This window comes from Oncorhynchus keta, chromosome 4 (genome assembly GCF_023373465.1).
Source record: "Oncorhynchus keta strain PuntledgeMale-10-30-2019 chromosome 4, Oket_V2, whole genome shotgun sequence".
NCBI classification, from domain to species: domain Eukaryota; kingdom Metazoa; phylum Chordata; class Actinopteri; order Salmoniformes; family Salmonidae; genus Oncorhynchus; species Oncorhynchus keta.
This window is the reverse complement of record NC_068424.1, coordinates 50,067,446-50,089,134: the sequence shown is the minus strand read 5'-3', so window position 1 is coordinate 50,089,134 and position 21,689 is coordinate 50,067,446. Positions and strand designations below refer to the sequence as shown.

Here is a 21,689-nt window from a genome sequence, read left to right as displayed (position 1 = left end):
TTACGTTTTGAAAAATTTTGCGCCGGACAACATGACCGGGAAGATTTTCATTTACCGGACATCCATATGCATTCAGGTCCAACCTGGCGCAACCAGTGCCATCAATATATGAGGGATATTGGCCAAATGAGCCACATTTACATATCCTTAAAAACAGCCTTTAACAAATTACAAAAACACTTATTACTTGTGTTTCGATGTGTAGCATATGCTAAACCTATTTTTGCTATTGGTTTTTAGGCTACTTTCCTAAAACAATAATTGTCCACCTCATGGTTCATTTGTATCAGGGCATTGTATGCATAGGCCTATAGGCTTAGGTGTCCACTGTATGATATTAACAATTTAATAAATATATACAGTAACTATCAAACGTTTGGACACACCTACTCATTCCAGGGTTTTTCTTTATTTTTACTATTTTCTACATTGTAGAATAATAGTGAAGGCATCAAAACGATCAAATAACACATATGGAATCGTGTAGAAAACAAAAAGTGTTAAACAAATCAAAATATATGTTAAATTTGAAATTCTTCGAAGTAGCCCTTTGCCTTGAAGATTGCTTTGCACACTCTTGACATTCTCTCAACCAGCTTCATGAGGTAGTCACATGGGATGCATTTTAATTAACTGGTCTGCCTTGTTAAAAATTCATTTGTGGAATTTCCTCAGAAATTGCAGCCCAAATAAATGCTTCACAGAGTTCAAGTAACAGACACATCCCAATATCAACTTATCAGAGGAGACTGCATGAATCAGGCCTTCATGGTCAAATTGCTGAAGAAGAAAAAAACACTACTGAAGACACAAATAAGAAGAAGAGACTTGCTTTGGCCAAGAAACATGAGCAATGGACATTAGACCGCAGGAAATCTTCCTTTGGTCTGATGAGTCCAAATTTGAGATTTTTGGTTCCAACCGCCGTATCTTTGTGAGACGCAGAGTAGGTGAACAGATGATCTCCGCATGTATGGTTCCCACCGTGAAGCATGGAGGAGGGTGTGGGGGTGCTTTGCTGGTGACACTGTTGTGATTTATTTAGAATGCAAGGCACACTTAACCAGCATGGCTACTAGAGGTCGACCGATTATGATTTTTCAACGCCGATACCGATTTTTGGAGGGGCAAAAAAGCCAATACCGATTAATCGGCCGATTGTTTTATTTTTGTTTGTGATAATGACAATTACAACAATACTGAATTAACACTTATTTTAACTTAATATAATACATCAATAAAATCCATTTTGCCTCAAGTAAATAATGACACATGTTCAATTTGGTTTGAATAATGCAAAAACAAAGTGTTGGAGAAGAAAGTAAAAGTGCAATATGTGCTATGTAAGAAAGCTAACGTTTCAGTTCCTTGCTCAGAACATGAGAACATATGAAAGCTGGTGGTTCCTTTTAACATGAGTCTTCAATATTCCCATGTAAGAAGTTTTAGGTTGTAGTTATTATAGGACTATTTCCCTCTATACCATTTGTATTTCATTAACCTTTGACTACTGGATGTTCTTATAGGCACTTTAGTATTGCCAGTGTAACAGTATAGCTTCTGTCCCTCTCCTCGCACCTCGCTGGGCTCGAACCAGCAACAAAACGACAACAGCCACCATCGAAGCAGCGTTACCCATGCAGAGCAAGGGGAACAACTACTAGAAGGCTCAGAGCGAGTGACATTTGAAACACTATTAGCGTGCACTAACTAGCTAGCCATTTCACTTCGGTTACACCAGCCTCATCTTGGGAGTTGATAGGCTGGAAGTCATAAACAGCGCAATGCTTGACTCATAACGAAGAGCTGCTGGCAAAATGCACAAAAGTGCTGTTTGAATGAATGTTTACGTGCCTGCTTCTGCCTACCACCGCTCAGTCAGATACTTAGATGTTTGTATGCTCAGTCAGATTATATGCAATGTTGGACACGCTAGATGATATCTAGTAATATCATCAACCATGTGTAGTTAACTAGTGATTATGATTGATTGTTTTTTATGAGATAAGTTTAATGCTAGCTAGCAACTTACCTTGGCTTACTGCATTTGCGTAACAGGCAGTCTCCTTGTGGAGTGCAACGAGAGAGAGGCAGGTCGTTATTGCGTTGGACTAGTTAACTGTAAGGTTGCAAGAATGGATCCCCCGAGCTGACAAGGTGAAAATCTGTCGTTCTGCCCCTGAACAAGGCAGTTAACCCACCGTTCCTAGGCCGTCATTGAAAATAATAATGTGGTCTTAACTGACTTGCCTAGTTAAATAAAGGTATAAGGAAATAATAATAATAATACAATTAAAATAAATTGTCTAATTGGAGCCCAAAAATACCGATTTTCGATTGTTATGAATACTTGAAATCGGCCATGCCGATTAATCGGTCGACCTCTAATGGCTACCACAACATTCTGCAGCGTCTGGTTTGTGCTTAGTGGGACTTTCATTTGTTTCAACAGTATAATGACCCAAAACACACCTCCAGGCTGTGTAAGGCCTATTTGACCAAGTAGGAGAGTGTTAGAGTGCTGCATCAGATGATCTGGCCTTCACAATCACTGACCTCAACCCAATTGAGATAGTTTGGGATGAGTTGGACCGCAGAGTGAAGGAAAAGCACCCAACAAGTGCTCATCGTATGTGGGAACTCCTTCAAGTATGTTGGAAAAAGCATTCCAGATGAAGCTGGTTGAGAGAATGCCAAGAGTGCAAAGCTGTCATCAAGGCAAAGGGCGGCTACTTTGAAGAATCTAAATTCTAAAATATATTTGGGTACCACATGATTCCATGTGTTATTTAATAGTTTTGATGTCTTCACTATTATTCTACAAATAGTAAAAATAAAGAAAAACCCTTGAATGAGTAGGTGTGTCCAAACTTCTGACTGGTACTGTATATATAAAGACAGAGAAGCTTAGGGCTAACCCCAGAGAGATAGAGATATGTTGGTGGCATGTTATGACCCCGACATGCATTTTTTTCATGTCTGATGGCTACTGTGTCTGCTATACAGATATATACTGAAATAAAATATAAATGCAACAATTTCAACGATTTTACTGAGTTACAGTTCATATAAGGAAATCAGTCAATTGAAATAAATTCATTAGGCCCTAATCTATGGATTTCACATGACTGGGCAGGGGGGGCCTGGGAGAGCATGGCACACCCACTTGGGAGCCAGACCCAGCCAATCAGAATGACTTTTCCCCCACAAATGGGCTTTATTACAGACAAAAATACTCATCAGCTGTCTGGGTGGCTGGTCTCAGACTATCCCGCAGGTGAAGAAGTCGGATGTGGAGGTCCTGGGCTGGCATGGTTACACGTGATCTGCAATTGTGAAGCCGGTTGGACGTACTGCCAAATTCTCTAAAACAACTTATCGTAGAGACATTTTAGTGGCCTTTTGTTGGCCCCAGCACAAGGTACACCTGTGTAATGATCAAGCTTTTTAATCAGCTTCTTGATATGCCACACCTGTCAGGTGGATAGATTATCTTGGCAAAGGAGAAATGCTCACTAACAGGGATATAAACAAATTTGTGCACACAATTGGACATACATAATGAGGGTAATTCATGAATTGTATTGTTGGTTATTTTAACCAATGCATTGAATCAATAATTTTTTACCCAATGCAATGGGTTATCTAATCAACCAACATGTGGGTTAACTCTAACCCAATAGCTGGTTTCATAATAACCCATCTATATTCTTATTTGTATTTATTTTCTCCCTATTTTAATACTATTGTCATTAATTTAAGCAACAATACAATATTTAGATACTGAATGATGAAAGTAATGGATAATACAATGCATTGACAAGCATAAATCATTTTTATTTCCTGCTAATAAAAGGTTTTCATACCATGTCAATGTGATTATTAATATTTAATAGTTGTATTTAATAGCTTTACACTTTAAACCCCTACCCATCAATACCCCACTCCCATTCCTTAACACATGGGATGTAAAATAAAAAAGTTAGAAAAAGACAAATACACTACATTTCAAAAGGTCCAGCAAGCAGTGTTTCCCCTATATTAATTTAGCATTGGCGCATCGCTGTTGCTAAATTGTTGCCCTCACTGCAAAAAAACAACTGTCAACTGGGTGGGACTTCCTATGGGTTAAGGAAGGATCACATAATTCCATCCAGTTCATCGGGAGTGCTCAGACAATGAATTATACTTGTGAGCAAACATTCCATAACTGCAGGTGGCAGTAAATTGTCAACCTTGTCTTTATACCCGTTCAAACAACACACTTCAGGTGGCAGTGTGCACCCTTTCAGTTTGTTTACCAACTCATAGAAGTAGTAGGTGAAGACAAATGTACTACTTCAAAATGGAGATGGCCTCAATGGCACTGCCCATTCTCTCACAGACACCATAATGGGACCGATGCAATGTTGCGTCCTCTAAATATCGCTATGAGATAACACTATTGATAGATTTATGTAATAATTGTTAGCAAAGATGCAGTAACGTTACACTAGTTAAATTATATTTGGGTTTAATATAGAATTATCTGGTGATGTAATTGAGATCAAGAGATAATTAATGAAACTGAACATAATAAAATGTTCATGCATTTTGGAGTAGAATGTCCCCACCTTCTCACAGTCATTCAACAAAAATGTAATCTCCCGGGGGGCATGGCCCCGTACCCCCCTGTGAAGACCACAGCTTGTATACTTACATGTTGTATTATTAATATTATTATTATTGGGGCAGCAGGGTAGCCTAGTGGTTAAAGCATTGGACTAGTAACCGGAAGGTTGCAAGTTCAAATTCCCGAGCTGACAAGGTATAAATCTGTCGTTCTGCCCCTGAACAGGCAAGTCAGTTAAGAACAAACATGGTTAACTAACCCACTGTTCCTAGGCTGCCATTGAAAATAAGAGTTTGTTCTTAACTGACTTGCCTGTTCAGGGGCAGAATGACAGATTTGTACCTTGTCAGCTTAACTAACCCACTGTTCCTAGGCCATCATTGAAAATAAGAGTTTGTTCTTAACTGACTTGCCTAGTTAAATAAAGGTCAAAATAAAAAAATGAGGGGTGAATCATTTCCCCATCCATTCTGTATGACCATGGAGGCAGGATGGCAGGTACCACCTTCAGGGCCACATCACAAAACAGGTCCCAAATTATTGATGTGATCAAAAAAACATATTGGATCAGGGCATTGGTATGTCAATTTCCATAAAGAACAAGAAAAGTATGATGTCGAAAAGCATAATTATTATTGGCCTAGTATATTTTTCATAGTATTACCATTAGAAGGTTTTCAGCATCCTTTGCCAGGTCACTTGCCCTTCTCTCCCCCTATGGAAGACAACAACAAGTCCGATGAAACGCCAACACAGGTCAACCCTGCATTTGATGAAACACAATATACAGTTGAAGTCAGAAGTTAACACACACCTTAGCCAAGTACATTTAAACTCAGTTTCAAAATTCCTGACATTTAATCCTAGTAAAAATTCCCTGTCTTAGGTCAGTTAGGATCACCACTTTGTTTTAAGAATGTGAAATGTCAGAATAATAGTAGAGAGAATGATTTATTTCAGCTTTCATTTCTTTCATCACATTCCCAGTGGGTCAGAAGTTTACATACACTCAATTAGTATTTGGTAGCATTGCCTTTAAATTGTTTAACATGGGTCAAAAGTTTTGGGTAGCCTTCCACAAGCTTCCCACGATAAGTTGGGTGAATTTTGGCCCATTCCTCCTGACAGAGCTGATGTAACTGAGTCAGGTTTCTAGGCCTCCTTGCTCACACACGCGTTTTCAGTTCTGCCCACAAATTGTCTATAACATTGAGGTCAGGGCTTTGTGAGGGCCACTCCAGTACCTTGACTTTGTTGTCCCTAAGCCATCTTGCCACAACTTTGGAGGTATGCTTGGTGTTATTGTCCATTTCGAAGACCCATTTGCGACCAAGCTTTAACTTCCTGACTGATGTCTTGAGATGTTGCTTCAATATATCCACATAATTTTCCTACCTCATGATGCCATCTATTTTGTGAAGTGCACGAGTCCCTCCTGCAGCAAAGCACCCCCACAACATGATGCTGCCACCCCCGTGCTTCACGGTTGGGATGGGGTTCTTCGGCTTGCAAGCCTTCCCCTTTTTCCTCCAAACATAACGATGGTCATTATGGCCAAACAGTTCTATTTTCTTTTCATCAGACCAGAGGACATTTCTCCAAAAAGTATGATCTTTGTCCCCATGTGCAGTTGCAAACCGTAGTCTGTCTTTTTTATGGCGGTTTTGGAGCAGTAGCTTCTTCCTTGCTGATCGGCCTTTCAGGTTTTGTCGATATAGGACTAGTTTTACTGTGGATATAGAGACTTTTGTACCTGTTTCCTCCAGCATCTTCACAAGGTCCTTTACTGTTGTTCTAGGATTGATTTGCACTTTTCGCACCAAAGTATGTTCATCTCTAGGAGACAGAATGCGTCTCCTTCCTAAGCAGTATGATGGCTGCGTGGTCCCATGGAGTTATTACTTGCGTACTATTGTTTGTAGAGATGAACATGGTACATTCAGGCATTTGGAAATTGCTCCGAAGGATGAATCAGACTTGTGATACCATTTTTCTACCATTTTTTTCTGAGGTCTTGGCTGATTTCTTTTGATTTTCCCATTATGTCAAGCAAAGAGTCACTGAGTTTGAAGGCAAAGACTTGAAATACATCCACAGGCATCCACAGGCACACCTCCAATTGACTTCAATTATGTCAATTAGCCATGACATACAGTGGGGCAAAAAAGTATTTAGTCAGCCACCAATTGTGCAAGTTCTCCCACTTAAAAAGATGAGAGGCCTGTAATTTTCATCGTAGGTACACTTCAACTATGACAGACAAAATGAGAAAAAAAATCCAGAAAATCACATTGTAGGATCTTTTATGAATTTATTTTCAAATTATGGTGGAAAATAAGTATTTGGTCACCTACAAACAAGCAAGATTTCTGGCTCTCACAGACCTGTAACTTCTTCTTTAAGAGGCTCCTCTGTCCTCCACTCGTTACCTGTATTAATGGCACCTGTTTGAACTTGTTATCAGAATAAAAGACACCTGTCCACAACCTCAAACAGTCCCACTGTAATTTTCTGGAACAAGCTGTTTAAAGGCACAGTCAACTAATGTAAACTTCTGACCCACTGGAATTCTGATCCAGTGATTTATAAGTTAAATAATCTGTGAAATTACATGTGTCATGCGCAAATTAGATGTCCTAACCCAATTGCCAAAACTATAGTTTGTTAGCAAGAATTTTGTGGAGTGGTTGAAAAACTAGTTTTAATGACTCCAACCTAAGTGCATGTAAACTTCCGAATTCAACTGTATATATTTATTTGAAACAATGTCTGAAACTGAAGAAATACAGTGCCTTCACAAAGTATTCATACCACTTGACATATTCCACATTTTGTTGTGGTACTGCCTGAATTCAAAATCGATTAAAAAAAGTTCACACTCATCTACACACGATACCCTTTAATGACAAAGTGAAAACATAATATTATAAAAAAAAATTAATGAATATGAAATATAGAAATAAATAATTTACACAAGTATTCACACCCCTGCGTCAATACATGTTAGAATCACCTTTTGTAGAGATTACAGCTGTGAGTCTTTCTGAGTAATTCTCTAAGAGCTTTGCGCACCTGGATTGTACAATATTTTGTCATTATTCTTTTCAAAATTCTTCAGGCTCTGTCTAAATGGTTGTTGATCATTGATAGACTACCATTTTCAAATCTTGCCATAGATTTTCAAGCGGATTTAAGTCAAATATGTAACTCGGCCACTCTGAGCATTCACTGTCTTCTTGGTAAGCAACTCCATTGTAGATGTTTGCCTTTTTTTAGGGGATTGTCTTGCTGAAAGGTGAATTCATCTCCCAATGTCTGTTGGGAACAGACTGAATCAGGATTCTGAACTCTAGGATTTTGCCTGTGCTTAGCTCCATTCCGTAAATGTTTTATCCTGGAAAACTCCCCATTCATTAACAAGTACAAGCATACCCATAACATGATACAGCCACCATGTTGTATTGGATTTGCCTCAAACATGTATTTAACCTTTATTTAACTAGGCAAGTCAGTTAACCTCTCTAGGTTAATACAGAAATACTAATTATAAAAATTCAGAAAAGATACAACTATTTTACATAGGTTTAAAGATTAACTTATTGTGAATCAAACCACGGTGTCAGATTTCAAAAATGCTTTACGGCGAAAGCATACCTTACGATTATTTGAGAACATCGCCCAGTAGACAAATCATTACAAACAATAACCAGCCAAGTAGAAGAGTTACACAAGTCAGAAACAGAGATACAAATTAATCACTTACCTTTGATGATCTTCATATGGTTGCACTCAGAAAACATTAATTTATACAATAAATGTTCATTTTGTTCGATAAAGTCTCTTCATATCCAAAAACCTGCGTTTTGTTCCCGCGTTTTCTTCAGTAATCCACAGGCTCAAACGCAGTCACAACAGGCAGACAAAAAAATCCTAATTGTATCCGTAAAGTTCATAGAAACATGTCAAACGATGTTTATATTCAATCCTCAGGTTGTTTTCAGCCTAAATAATCGATAATATTTCAACCAGACAATACCGTCGTCAGTATAAAAGGTAAACAAGAAAGGCACTCTCTCGGTCGCGTGCATGAATAAGCTCTGTGACATGGCAGGGTCCACTCATTCAGACTTACTCCCTCATTTTTCAGTGGAAGACATAGGAACTGCAATTTGAGTCCTAACTCAATGGACACTGTAATGGCATTGAATAGAAAACTACAACAACAACAAAAAATCCTACTTCCTGAATGGATATTTTCTCAGGTTTTCTCCTGCCAAATCAGTTCTGTTATACTCACAGACACTATTTTAACGGTTCTGGAAAGAGAGTGTTTTCTATCCAAATCTACCAATTATATGCATATCCTATCTTCTGGGCCTGAGTAGTAGGCAGTTTAATTTGGGCACGCTTTTCATCCAAAATTCCAAATGCTGGCCCCTACCCTAGAGAAGTTAAGAACAAATTCTTATTTACATTGACGGCCTTGTGTTCAGGACAATTTTCTTTTCAGTATTACTTTAGTGCCTTGTTGGAAACAGGATGCATGTTTTGGAATATTTGTATCATGTACAGGCATCCTTCTTTTCACTCTATCAATTAACTGAGTTAAGAAGGACACCTGTATCTTTGTAGTGATAACTTCACCATGCTCAAAGGGATATTCAATGTCTGCTTTTTTAAATTTTTGCCCTTCTTTGCGAGGCATTGGAAAACCTCCCTAGTCAGGGTTTAATCTGTGTTTGAAATTCACTGCTCGACTGAGGGACCTTACAGATAATTATATGTTTGGGGTACAGAGATGATGTAGTCATTCAAAAATAATTTATCAAAATCATTATTGCACACAGAGTGAGTCAATGCAATTCATGTGACTTGTTAAGCACATTTCTACTCCTGAACTGATTTAGACATGCCATAGCAAATGGGTTCATTCATTTGTAAAACTTTCGTAAAACATAATTCCACTTTGACACTATGGGGTATTGTGTGTAGGCCAGTGACAAAAAATATAAATTGAATCTATTTTAAATTCAGGCTGTAACACAACAAAATGTGGTAAACGTCAGGGGTGTGAATACCTTCTTTTAACATTAGCCTAAGAAGAAGATGACAAAGGTTAAGACAAGATGATTTTAATATTGCATAACTCTTTGAAACAATGGGACCAGCTATGCTAGTTTGCAACGGCGCTGGTCATAGCAACAGTGCTGGTAGTTAGCAACGGCACAAGTAGTTAGCAACGGCACTAGTAGTTAGCAACGCCGCTGGTCTCATAAATTTGTTTATTTTTCGAAAAGCTTCCATATGGAATCATAACCTTTGTTATCTTCAACCTAGACGTTAGCTAGCTTATGCTAGAAGCTAGCTAGCTAGCTAGTTAGCAATTGCTGTAAAGTCACCAGAATTATTTGAAATAACGATTGAGGTATGTTATCTAGCTAAACAATTAGCTAATTTAAATAACTATAAATAAAGGTTACCTTACCCGTTTGTTTCTGTCCAGTGGCACAATAAGTGGCAATGAGTTTTGCAGAGAGTTGCCGTCCCCCGGTATCCGACTGTTGGGGTTTGATTACAAATGCCTGTCATGAGATTAATTTACTTGTACCCAACCTGTTGAGTTACTGCTAAAACAACCCAACAAGCAGGAAATAACCCCAAAAAATGACCCAACATCAGCAACCATTCTATCGGATTGTGGAAATAATATGTTTTTTGCTGTGTACGCCTATTGCCCTATTGTGCCTCAATGAAAGGGCCAGGTTGTCATGCGTTTCAAATTATGAAATATACTGCATCTCTAAAATGACCCTTATCTATCTTACATCAGTACTCTTGAGTGATGTCAAAAACTTAAACATAGGTCTACAGTGCCTTCGGAAAGTATTCAGACCCCTGGACTTTTTCCACATTTTGTTACATTACAGCCGTATCCTAAAATTGATTAAAACAACATTTTTCATCAACAATCTACACACAATACAATTTTTAAAAAACAGATACCTTATTTACATAAGTATTCAGACCCTTTGCTATGAACTTGAAATAGAGCTCAGGTACAACCTATTTGCATTGATCATCCTTGAGATGTTTCTACAACTTCATTGTAGTCCACCTGTGGTAAATTCAATTGATTGGACATGATTTGGAAAAGCACACACCTGTCTATATAAAGGTCCCACAGTTGACAGTGCATGTAAGAGCAAACATCATGCCATGAGGTCGAAGGAATTGTTCGTAGAGATACGAAACAGGATTGTGTCGAGGCACAAATCTGGGGAAGGGTACCAAAACATTTCTGCAGTATTGAAGGTCATGAAGAACACAGTGGCCTCCATCATTCTTAAATGGAAGAAGTTGGGAACCACCAAGACTCTTCCCAGAGCTGGCCGCCCGGCCAAACTGAGCAATCGGGGGAGAAGGGCCTTGGTCAGGGGGGTGACAGAGAACCCGATGGTTACTCTGACAGAGCTCTAGAGTTCCTCTGTGGAGATTGGAAAATCTTCCAAAAGGACAACCATCTCTGCAGCACTCCACCAATCAGGCCTTTATGGTAGAGTGGCCAGATGGAAGCCACTCATCAGTAAAAGGCGCATGATAGCCTGCTTGGAGTTTGCCAAAATGCACCTAAAGACTCTCAGACCATGAGAAACAATATTCTCTGGTCTGATGAAACCAAGATTAACTCTTTCGCCTGATTGCCAAGCATCACGTCAGACTTGGGCAAAGGTTCACCTTCAAAAAGGACAGCACCCCTAAGCACACAGCCAAGACAACGCAATAGTGGCTCCAGGGCTGTCCTTGAGTGGCCTAGCCAGAGCCCGGACTTGAACCCGATCGGACATCTCTGAAGAGACCTGAAAATAGCTGTGCAGCGACGCTCCCCATCCAACCTGACAGAGCTTGAGAGGATCTGCAGAGAGGAATGGGAGAAACTCCCCAAATACAGGTGCGCCAAGCTTGTAGTGTCATACCCAAGAAGACTCGAGGCTGTAGTGCTGCCAAAGGTGCTTCAACAAAGTACTGAGTAAAGGGTCTTAATACTTATGTAAATGTGATATTTTCCGGGTTTTTTTATGTATAAATTTGCAAACATTTCTAAAAACCTGTTTTTGCTTTGTCATTGTGGAGTATTGTGTGTAGATCGATGAGGGGGGAAAAACTATTAAATACATTTTAGAATAATGCTGGAACGTAACAAAATGTTGAAAAAGACAAGGGGTCTGAATACCTTCCGAACGCATTGTATATCTAATGCATAGTTTTCATTGGCTCCACACATTAATGATACAACTGGGAAAGTTAGATGAGATGTAAAGAAAGGTACAGACGTGCAGGTAGAGTTCACCATTTCTATTTGGAATTTGCCCTGAGGTTTCAGTCATGAAGCAGTATAAATACATTTGAACCATTCATCCTCAGAAATTGATTTTAATCCGAATGTTTTAACAGATAAAACTGTCTGCACAGTGATAAGAAGATGAAGAAATGAATTACCATGCAAGAGGGGTCAAGGACGGGTTTATGGCCTATATGCTGTCCTGTGACTATATGAATGAGTTTGAGCAGGAAGAGAGGTGGAGGAGTTGGGAGGACAGCGAAGGTCAATTTGAGAGAGCCCAGTTAAAATAACCATACAGAAAACAGTACCAAGTGATGTAGGGGAGACAGATGTGGGGTGCGAGGTAGAGAATTACTGATAATCGTCCGAGCCAATATATCGGGCCATGTTGGCCTTTTCTAGTCTATCAGCCCTGCTGCTATGCCAGCCGCCACTCACTCCACGAGCACTGTACAATGCAGAGGAATATCTAGCTGGGAAAATCAGCAGCAAGCTAGCTCATTCTCTAACAGAAAGGTGCAGTATTAAGAAATTGATAAATTGACACGGTGACAAAAATCTAACTCCTGTTGAAAATATTAGTTTAGTTAATTCACTAATAATAAGGCTTGTGTCAACGTGCCTGGACATGCATGCAATAAGCAAGCTAGCTAAGCATGTAGCTATGTGACCTGTTAGAAAGATTATGATAAGTAATCCTTTCATCTGTGGTGTTAGCTATCTAGCTGTATTATCTACTATGCTAGCTAGCTGGCTAGATAAACGTGGTGCTAAAATATCAGATATGAGCTAACAGCTGGTTATCATTTTGAACATGCAACGTTTTTGGCAACGAGCCATCTGACTTGGGGTGCAACGTTAGCTATTTACTGGTGTGCTAGTGTGCAGCCGCAATTGTACCCGTCAATTGACAATTGATAGTCGGATTAGATGATTGTCGTAATAGAGAAAGAAGGAATTGTTTTAAACTGCCTAAATAAAGGTTGGCAATAGGTTTAGCTACCTAAGAATCTACCTGCATGTTTATGGTCCAAGAAAGCTGTAGATCAGTGCACGTGTGTGCATTCTCACCTCTCAAACTACGGGCAGATTTGAGTCATTTAAAAAGAACATGCAACATTGTTTCATCTTTTTGCCTGCCCTCGCTCTCCTTGTTAAATATTATGCAAATGTATGGCTTGGTAGCAAATGTCGTCGCCATTGAGCTAGTTCTCATAGTAGCAGTAAACAGCACCAAGTGATATAAGCAATGAAGAGAGATATGAAGGGAATGGAGTTACAGCCTTGTTCTATCCAATCGTAGCAGTAGGATCAAGTTAACACCTGTTTCTTAACAGATAGCTGAACGAGCCAATTGAGTTGTTTCAATTTTTGTCCTGACAGCTGAGTTGTTTAGAGATGCGTCCTGACAGTTGAAAAAAAAACTTTTCCCAGATCACGGAAAATGCATCCGTGATCACAAATCATGACCTTAAGTTGGACCCATTTGTATGGGTCAGCAGTGCCTACAGTATATGATGTCCTTCCATACATGCGTGACATGCTGGAGTGACACATTGGGGCGGCAGGTAGCCTGGCGGGTAGGAGCGTTGGGCCAATAACCAAAAGGTTGCTGGATTGAATCCCCAAGCTGACAAGGTAAAAATATGTTGTTCTGCCCCTGAGCAAGGAAGTTAACCCACTGTTCCCCGGGCGTGTCGATTAAGGCAGCCCCCACCACACCTCTCTGGTTCAGAGGGGAAGACACATTTCAGTTGAATGCATTCAGTTGTACATCTGACTAGGTATCCCCCTTTCCCTTCTATGAAAATGTTGTTGATCAGTAAGCTAACATCAGTCCCAAATGGAAGGCATAATTTAACAGATGTTATTGCAGGTGTAGCGAAATACTTGTGTTCCTAGCTCCAACAGATTGTTAATCATCTAGCACAATAGACTCCACTGATCAGCCAAAACAATCTCAATAACTCAATGCATGCACACACTTCTAATGAATATGCTTTCACCTGTATTGTGAATAGACCTAGGCCATCTTAATTTACAAAGTTTATCAATAGATCTACCATTCAAATAAAAGTATTAACATTATGTTGTAATGTAATTAGATTGTTTTTACCAAAGTCAAATGTATTGTTTGATTTAAATTTGAAAAATTCACATTTATTGACATTGAATATTGGCCTAAAATAACGGTAATCGACCTCCTTGACCCCCAAAAATCATTATTGGCATCGGCACAAAAAACTCTGTATCGGTCTTTCTCTAGTGTGAGGTGGGGAAATGGTTGCCTGGCTACCCAAACTCCTTGCTTTGGCCAAAGAAACACATTCTAACCATTCTGATTGGTCCCAGAAACCGATGGGTTGGGCTAGAGCCAGAACACACATGGATAAAGCGGCGTTTTGAAAATGTGTCATTGGCTTTGAACTACAGAATGGCGCTGAAAGGGATGGCCACCATTTTATGGGCTCCTGACCAATCGTGCTATTTTGTGTGTTTTTTTGTGCTGATCTTACCGTTTCATATGATTGAAAATAGCTTCTGGACATCAAAACAGTGATTACTAACCTAGTTTTGGATGAGGAATGCAATTTCATTGAATCAGAGGTAAAGGACATGATGCTCATCCCAGACCAGGCCCAAATTCCTGTCACTCTGAGGAGGAGGGGCCGCTATAGGGGCCAGCTTGCGGGATACCTAACAAGAATGCAACGGTGAATGGATAAGTCACCCTTACCCTCCATTCTATTGGTGAACGCGCAATTACTGGAAAATAAACAGGATGAGCTCCGTTCAAGACTATCATATCAAAGGGATCTGAATAACTGTAATATCCTATGTTTCACAAGGACATGGAAAACATAAATCTAGCTGGTTTTTTTGTACATCGGCAGATCAGAACAGCTGCGTCTGGTAAGGTGAGGGGAGGGGGTGTGTGTTGTCAACAACAGTTGGTGCGCAATCTCTAATTTAAAGTCTTGAGGTTCTGCTTGCCTGAGTTAGAATACCTCTCATTATAAACAGTAGACCACATTATTTACCAAGAGAGTTTTAATTTATATTTTTCGTAGTGGTCTATTTACCACCACAGACCAATGCTGGCCCTAAGACCGCACTCAACGAGCTGTATGAGGCCATAAGCAAATAAGAAAATGCTCAGCCAGATTAGAAGCTCCCTAATGGCCCAGGGATTTTAATGCAGGAAAACTGAAGTTTCTACCAGCATGTCTCCTGTGCAACTAGAGGCGAAAAAAAACTCTAGATCACCTCTACTCTACACACAGAGACGCATGCAAAGCCCTCCCTTGCCCTCCATTTGGCAAATCTGACCATAAATACATCCTCTTAATTACTGCTTACAAACAAATACTCAAACTGGAAGTACCAGTGATGTGCTCAATACCGAAGTGATCCGCTGAAGTGGACTCTAAACTACAGGACTGTTTTGCTAGCACAGATTGGAATATGTTCCGGGATTCATCCGATGGCATTGAGGAGTTTACCACATCAGTCAACGGCTTCATTGACAACATAGTCCCCACAGTGACGGTACCCAAACCAAAAGCCATGGATTACAGGCAACATCCAAACTGAGCTAAAGGCTGGAGATGCCGCTTTCAAGGAGCGGGACAGAAATCCGAAAACATACAAGAGATTCTGCTACGTCCTCCAATGAACCATCAAACAGGCAAAGTGTCAATACAGGACTAGGATCAAATCCTACTACACCGGCTCTGACGCTCGTCGGATGTGGCAAGACCTGCAAACTATTACGGATTACAAAGGCAAACCCAGCCGAGAGCTGCCCAGTGACGCATGCCTACCAGATGAGCTAAATGCCTTCTATGCTTGCTTCGAGGCATGCAACACTGAGCCATGCATGAGAGCACCAGCTGTTCTGGATGACTATGTGACCACGCTCTTCGTAGCCGATATGAGTAAGACCTTTAAACAGGTTAACATTCACAAGGCCGAAGGGCCAGACGGGTTAAAAGTACTTGCGCTGACAAGCTGGCAAGTGTCTTCACTGACATTTTCAACCTCTCCTTGACCCTAATACCCATATGTTTCAAGCAGACCACCATAGTCGATGCGCCCAAGAGCGCCGAGGTAACCTGTCTAAATGACTATCGTCCGTAGCAATTGAATCTGTAGCCATAAAATGCTTTGAAAGGCTGGTCATGGCTCACATCAACACCTTCATCCCAGACACCCTGGACCCACTCCAATTTGCATACCGCCCCAACAGATCCACAATCTCTATTGCACTCCACACTGCCTTTTCCCATCTGGACAAAAGTAAAAATCTACGTAAGAATGCTGTTCATTCGCTACAGCTCAGCATTCAACACCATTGTGCCCTCCAAGCTCATTACTAAGATAAGGACCCTGGGATTAAACACCTCGCTCTGCAGTTGGATGATGGACTTTCTGATGGGTCACCCCCAGGTGGTGAGAGTAGGCAAAAACACACGGAGGGCCTAGCACGCTCCTATTCACATCGACGGGGCTGTAGTGGAGACAGTCGAGAGCTTCAAGTTCCTCTGTGTCCACATCACTAAGGACCTATCAGGGTCCAAACACACCAACATGTCCAAACACAGAGGGCACGACAACGCCTCTTCCCCCTCAGGAGGCTGAAAAGATTTGGCATGGGCCCTCAGATACTCAAAAAGTTATGCAGATGCACAATTGAAAGCATCTTGACTGGCTGCATCACCGCTTGCTATGGCAACTACTCGGCATCCGACTGCAAGGCGCTACAGAGGGTCCTGCATACAGCCTATTGCATCACTGGGTCCGTTTTCCCAGTCATCCAGGACCTTTATACCAGGCGGTGTCCAGGGAAGGCCCTAAATATTGTCAAATATACCGCACGGCAAGCAGTACCGGAGCCCCAAGTCTGGGACCAAAAAGCTCCTGAACAGCTTCTATCGCAAAGCCATACGACTCCTGAGCAGTTAAACAAATGGCTACTCAGACTTTCTGCTTTTTACCCCTACCTACATGTACATAGTACTTCAATCAATCAATCACCAAACCAACATGTACATACTGTATTACCTCAATCAATCACCCTAACTACCTCGTACCCCAGTACACTGACTTGGTCCCGGTACTCCTTGTATATAGCCTCGGTATTGTTATTTTATTGTCACCACAAACGACTTCAACGATGGCAGTCTCAGACTTGAGTATGTAGCGATCATAGAGCAGCAGAATAATTCAGTTTGAGTCGTCAGACAAGGGAAATGATTTCTGAATATCAGTCAATTATGATTGTGATTGGGGAGGGGATTGAAATTGAAGATGTCTGGAATAGGGCAAACGGGGTTGAATTAAGAGCAGTGATGGAGGTCAGTGTTAAGATGTTTGAGGTACACGTTGATTGGAGGCCAGGTTGTCAAGAATGTGTAAACTTTATTTAACTAGGCAAGTCAGTTAAGAACAAATTTTTATTTACAATAACGGCCTAACCGGGGCCAAACCTGGCCAATTGCGCACCGCCCTATGGGACTCCCAATCACAGCCATATGTGATACAGCCTGGATTCAAACCAGGGACTGTAGTGACCCCCCTTGCACTGAGATGCAGTGCCTTAGACTGCTGTGCCACTCAGGAGACAGGGTGAAAGAGAGGCATTGGGGCAATGTGTACTGTCAAGTAGTGTAAGCAGGGTATGTATAACTTGACCTCAAGGGGTGAGAATATAATGTGGTCATATGAATCTTAATTATTTTTGTGAAAATGTAATGTTTCATACTGTTTAGGAAAGTCTGTCCAAATTAATTTCTGCCACAACCAGCAAGGCTATGCCTATTGGCCATACATCAAACCCATAAAGCCTACTGTAATTTCATATGATAATGATGGGTACATAATTAGAGCTGGGAAGATTAACCGAAAATGATCGAAACAGACCAATACCGAACACCTATCGCAGGCATTTTGCTGATATCATTCATTACAACATGTAGCCTATACTAGAGAAATGTGAAGTTAGAATGAAATAGGTTTCCTAATATGGGTGATTGTTAATGGGACAAGTAATTGATGGCTAAAACCATCTAAATAGTAATTGTAGTTTAAAGGATACTTTTTTTAAAGGAGGTGCACATTAATGTTATACACTTATCTTTCTATTTATTGTTATTGCATCTATTGAGGCAATTTATTGCGATATGGGTTGTTGTCTATATCGCCCAGCTCGAGACTCCATAACATAACTACACAGTGAAATTTGAGTATTTTCTCTTCACAGACCAGCCAAGATCTTGGTCCCTCGTGTTAATTCGCTGCTCTAGAACTAATACCTCTCACTCTTTTTTGTTGGCCTGCTTTAGTCCATAAATACAACCATCATCCGTAGGGGTACTTCCATTTATTGGATTATATATTATTGTTATTCGTGCATTCATTCAATATAACTCGGTGTCTTTACGATGAAAATGTCAATTTTCACTTTGTTAATTCGGTAAGCTTTTTCAGTTTAGCGCACCGTTGCGATCCCCCTTTCCCCTTGAGCGGCTGGTGTACTGCGTTGCATGCTGGTACCTGCAGTCCTTACTACTCCCACTGCGTGCTATGTATCGTTTGGGCGTGGATAGCCAAACACTACAAGTCCCAGACTATCAGTCCACCTTCTTGCCCCTCTCTCCCACCAGACCGTAGACCGAGATACTGTACGGACTGTCTTGACGAACACCCCCCCCGACTTTCAGAACCGAAAACCGTCGAGATTAGTGAACAGCAACCGACAAGAACGGAAGACTTGATTCTCGCTGGAGCCGTGATATATACTGTTAATTTATACCCTGGACGAACGGGTTTGTAATTGTTTGTGCCATTTGACATCGTTATCTTGCTTGCTAATTACCTTTCGAATTATTCAGTATCAGGGACGAGAAGACTCGGTTCGGGTCGGACTCTTGCATGTCTTTGAACACAGAAGCGGTTCGGTAAGGGCTGATGAAAGAGTCAAATCAACATTTTGTGTCGCACGGCCGGAGATAAATACAGTAGCCTGTCTAAACATGCTTAGCACTGTGTAATGCAAACCAATACTGGCTTTGCGGAGACTTTGCAGCGCAGGGATCTGAAAATTGTTCGTGGTATTTTGAACATGAGTTACATTTTGTTTTCCTTATTGTGTATGGTGCACGTTACAGTAGCCAACTACAAGTTACGTGTAAATTGTTGCCCTACCCTCCGTTAGTTCTGAAATACTTTTCATAAGAAAATGAGCTTAGGAAATAGTTAAAGTGTAATATATTCCTCATACAATCAATATTAGTCTATGCAATACAGTCCAACGTTATATCATTACATCGTTTCTTCAGTCATGTTATTTATCAGTAAAATACGTCATGGACAGTACCTCGTGGTCTATGGAATGATTAAATAATATAGTCATTGGAGTTTGATATGTTTATTCTGCGATATTTGGCTGTTGATTGATGTTGGCTTCATTATGTGACAGTCGTTAGGCACATAATGTATGTATCATGCAAGTGCGGATGGACGATGTAAGTATTTGATAGGGCAAAGGATATTCTCGTGTCAGTCGTTTCGTTCTAGATATTGGAAATGCTTGCATTGTAGGCTATTGTGCTGGGTGCTATCGCATCATTCTCGCTTCAAAAATCAAGGGTGAATTTGGTTCCATTTTGATCATGTGTAGTCTGTCTTTGACAGTCTGATCACCTGAGAGGCAATAGTGTCGTCCTTGCCGATTATCATACTACAGCTCGCCAGCTCTTTGGGCGAGTGGGATGCCCGGAGTTTTAGCATGAATATGTTGGTTTTATAGAGATTAAACAAATTTCTCAATTAGTTGAAATAGTATATTAAAACGACCCCGCTCGTCGACTGTATTTTCTGCATTTTCAAATGCATAGATTTTGACACTCGGATGCGTCTCTTTTGTGCATGTGTGCTCCAGGCTGCGCAGTCAGTTGACCAGGCGGACAAGTCGTCTCGAGTCAGAGGGAGATCAAGTCATCTCGAGTCAGAGGGAGATTATTTTATTCTTATTTAGACGTAGCCGAAAGACTCTATGGGATAGCCACCTCATTATAGTTGGGACAGCTGTGACTTTGTTTTACCAGCATGGTGTGCAGACTGACAGCATGAGAAATTAAACCCAAAATATATGTTTCTAAAATACGTCCTAGCATTCCAATGGGCTACTCAGTGGAGGAGACGGCGTATCTGCAGCACAAAGACAAACTAGCAATATAAGCAAGTAGCAACATGAGGTTACGCGATAATGAACGCAAAAGCCTCTCATTTTCAGTTATAGACGCTTGCAACTATATTCAGCCCATGTTTAACGATTTCAGCGGAGATATGTCGCCTCGCCTACCTGGGATGTCACTCACGTTTTCCGGTACGGGTATGTTTTGCCAACTACACTGATTTCAACACCCGGTACATTCCTCTGATATTTGCTGGTGGATAGTTATACCGGACCCATTTATAGTCATCACATTTATTGTCGGGTGGGGTGGCTGCCTCACCTTTCCTCATTGGGTGTGTTGACGTGTGTAGTAGGTAGGGTGGGTGTCTGAAAGCTTTTAAAATGTTGCTTTCGGTCAGATATATTCATGAAGTTGACATTCTTTAGGAATAACGTTACTGGAAGATTTAAATTACTGTGCATGCATGTGATGATACCTACAGTGTCTTAGCCTGTCTGCTTAGATGTCACTGCTAATTGTTCTCTTTACTTTGGAATTTGGCTATCATGGTCAAGGGCTCAAAGGGAAACAGAAGCTAGATGTGTATTTTGAGACTTCTTTACTCCCGGTGCTTTGAGATATACCAACTTTAGAATTCATTCTTTGAGTAATAGAGTATCTGTAGTTAAGATTAAGAATGTGTATTACATTATATGGCATCATCCCCAGGTTCTCCTTGCCCCTCAGATTGATCTCTAACGTGAGCTGGAAATGAGCTGAGGGTTAAGGCCGCATGAATGAGTTGGGTAGAGAGGGATTTCAAAATGATGTATCATGAAGGGTGGTGAGGAAACCATTACCCCTTCCCCCACCTGCCTACCATGTTTCTACTTCTCTCCATGGTCTCAGCCAGTCCACTCTGCTGCAGCGTGCATGGCTTGGTCAGCACTGACCACGTCCATCCGTGCAACAGTAAAGGAGAACTGTGAGAGAGATCATAAAATATGGTTTCCAAGTATCAAGCAATATGTGACCATTTGCCTGGGTGAAGAGTGCAAAGCATCAACTCCTATGTTAATATCTTTATGTCCATGCAAATAGGCCTGCCTACCCATAGTTAAATTACAAAGTATGCATATGGAGTAAGTGAAAGTTATTGGCAAATATGCCTTGTACCAATATTGGATGTTTCTTGATAATATGAATATAACATAAAATAAAAAATAATATAAAGTAATATAATGTCAATTTTCTTAACTTAAACAATCAATTTACCTTCTTGGATTTTGTGACTGAGGACAGTGTGGCATCTCACCTCATCAAGCTTCTCTTTCACACAGAAAACTATTGAACAATTTCTCAATAAAAAGCACAAAGAATCACTAAACAGTGATGTCTATCCTAAATGTGCCAACTTAACATGAGTTAATGCTACTGTTAGGAATGTATAGTAGTGTTAGCAAAGGGATGGCTAATTTGTTCCCTAACAAGATAAGGTAACTGATATTTTGCTAACCTCTTCTATGGCAAGACTCATGACCTAAGAATGAGGCAT

General features: G+C 40.5%; 1 protein-coding gene across 5 annotated transcripts in view; it reads left to right on the top strand.

Moving 5' to 3' along the window:
* The window catches only part of LOC118376679 (BCL-6 corepressor-like protein 1), a 50,406-nt gene that overhangs the window by 13,706 nt on the left and 15,011 nt on the right, over positions 1–21,689 (top strand). The window contains exon 1 of one of the 5 annotated variants that reach the window (XM_052509015.1): positions 18,683–18,913. The exons of 2 other annotated variants lie outside the window; for them this stretch is intronic. In XM_052509015.1, the coding sequence (XP_052364975.1) occupies positions 18,888–18,913 (26 nt within the window). In that variant the 5' untranslated portion in view covers positions 18,683–18,887. Of the gene's footprint in view, positions 1–18,682; positions 18,914–19,894; positions 20,350–21,689 lie in introns of those variants that run through there. 2 more of the 5 variants (XM_052509022.1, XM_052509018.1) reach the window with 2 other exon arrangements.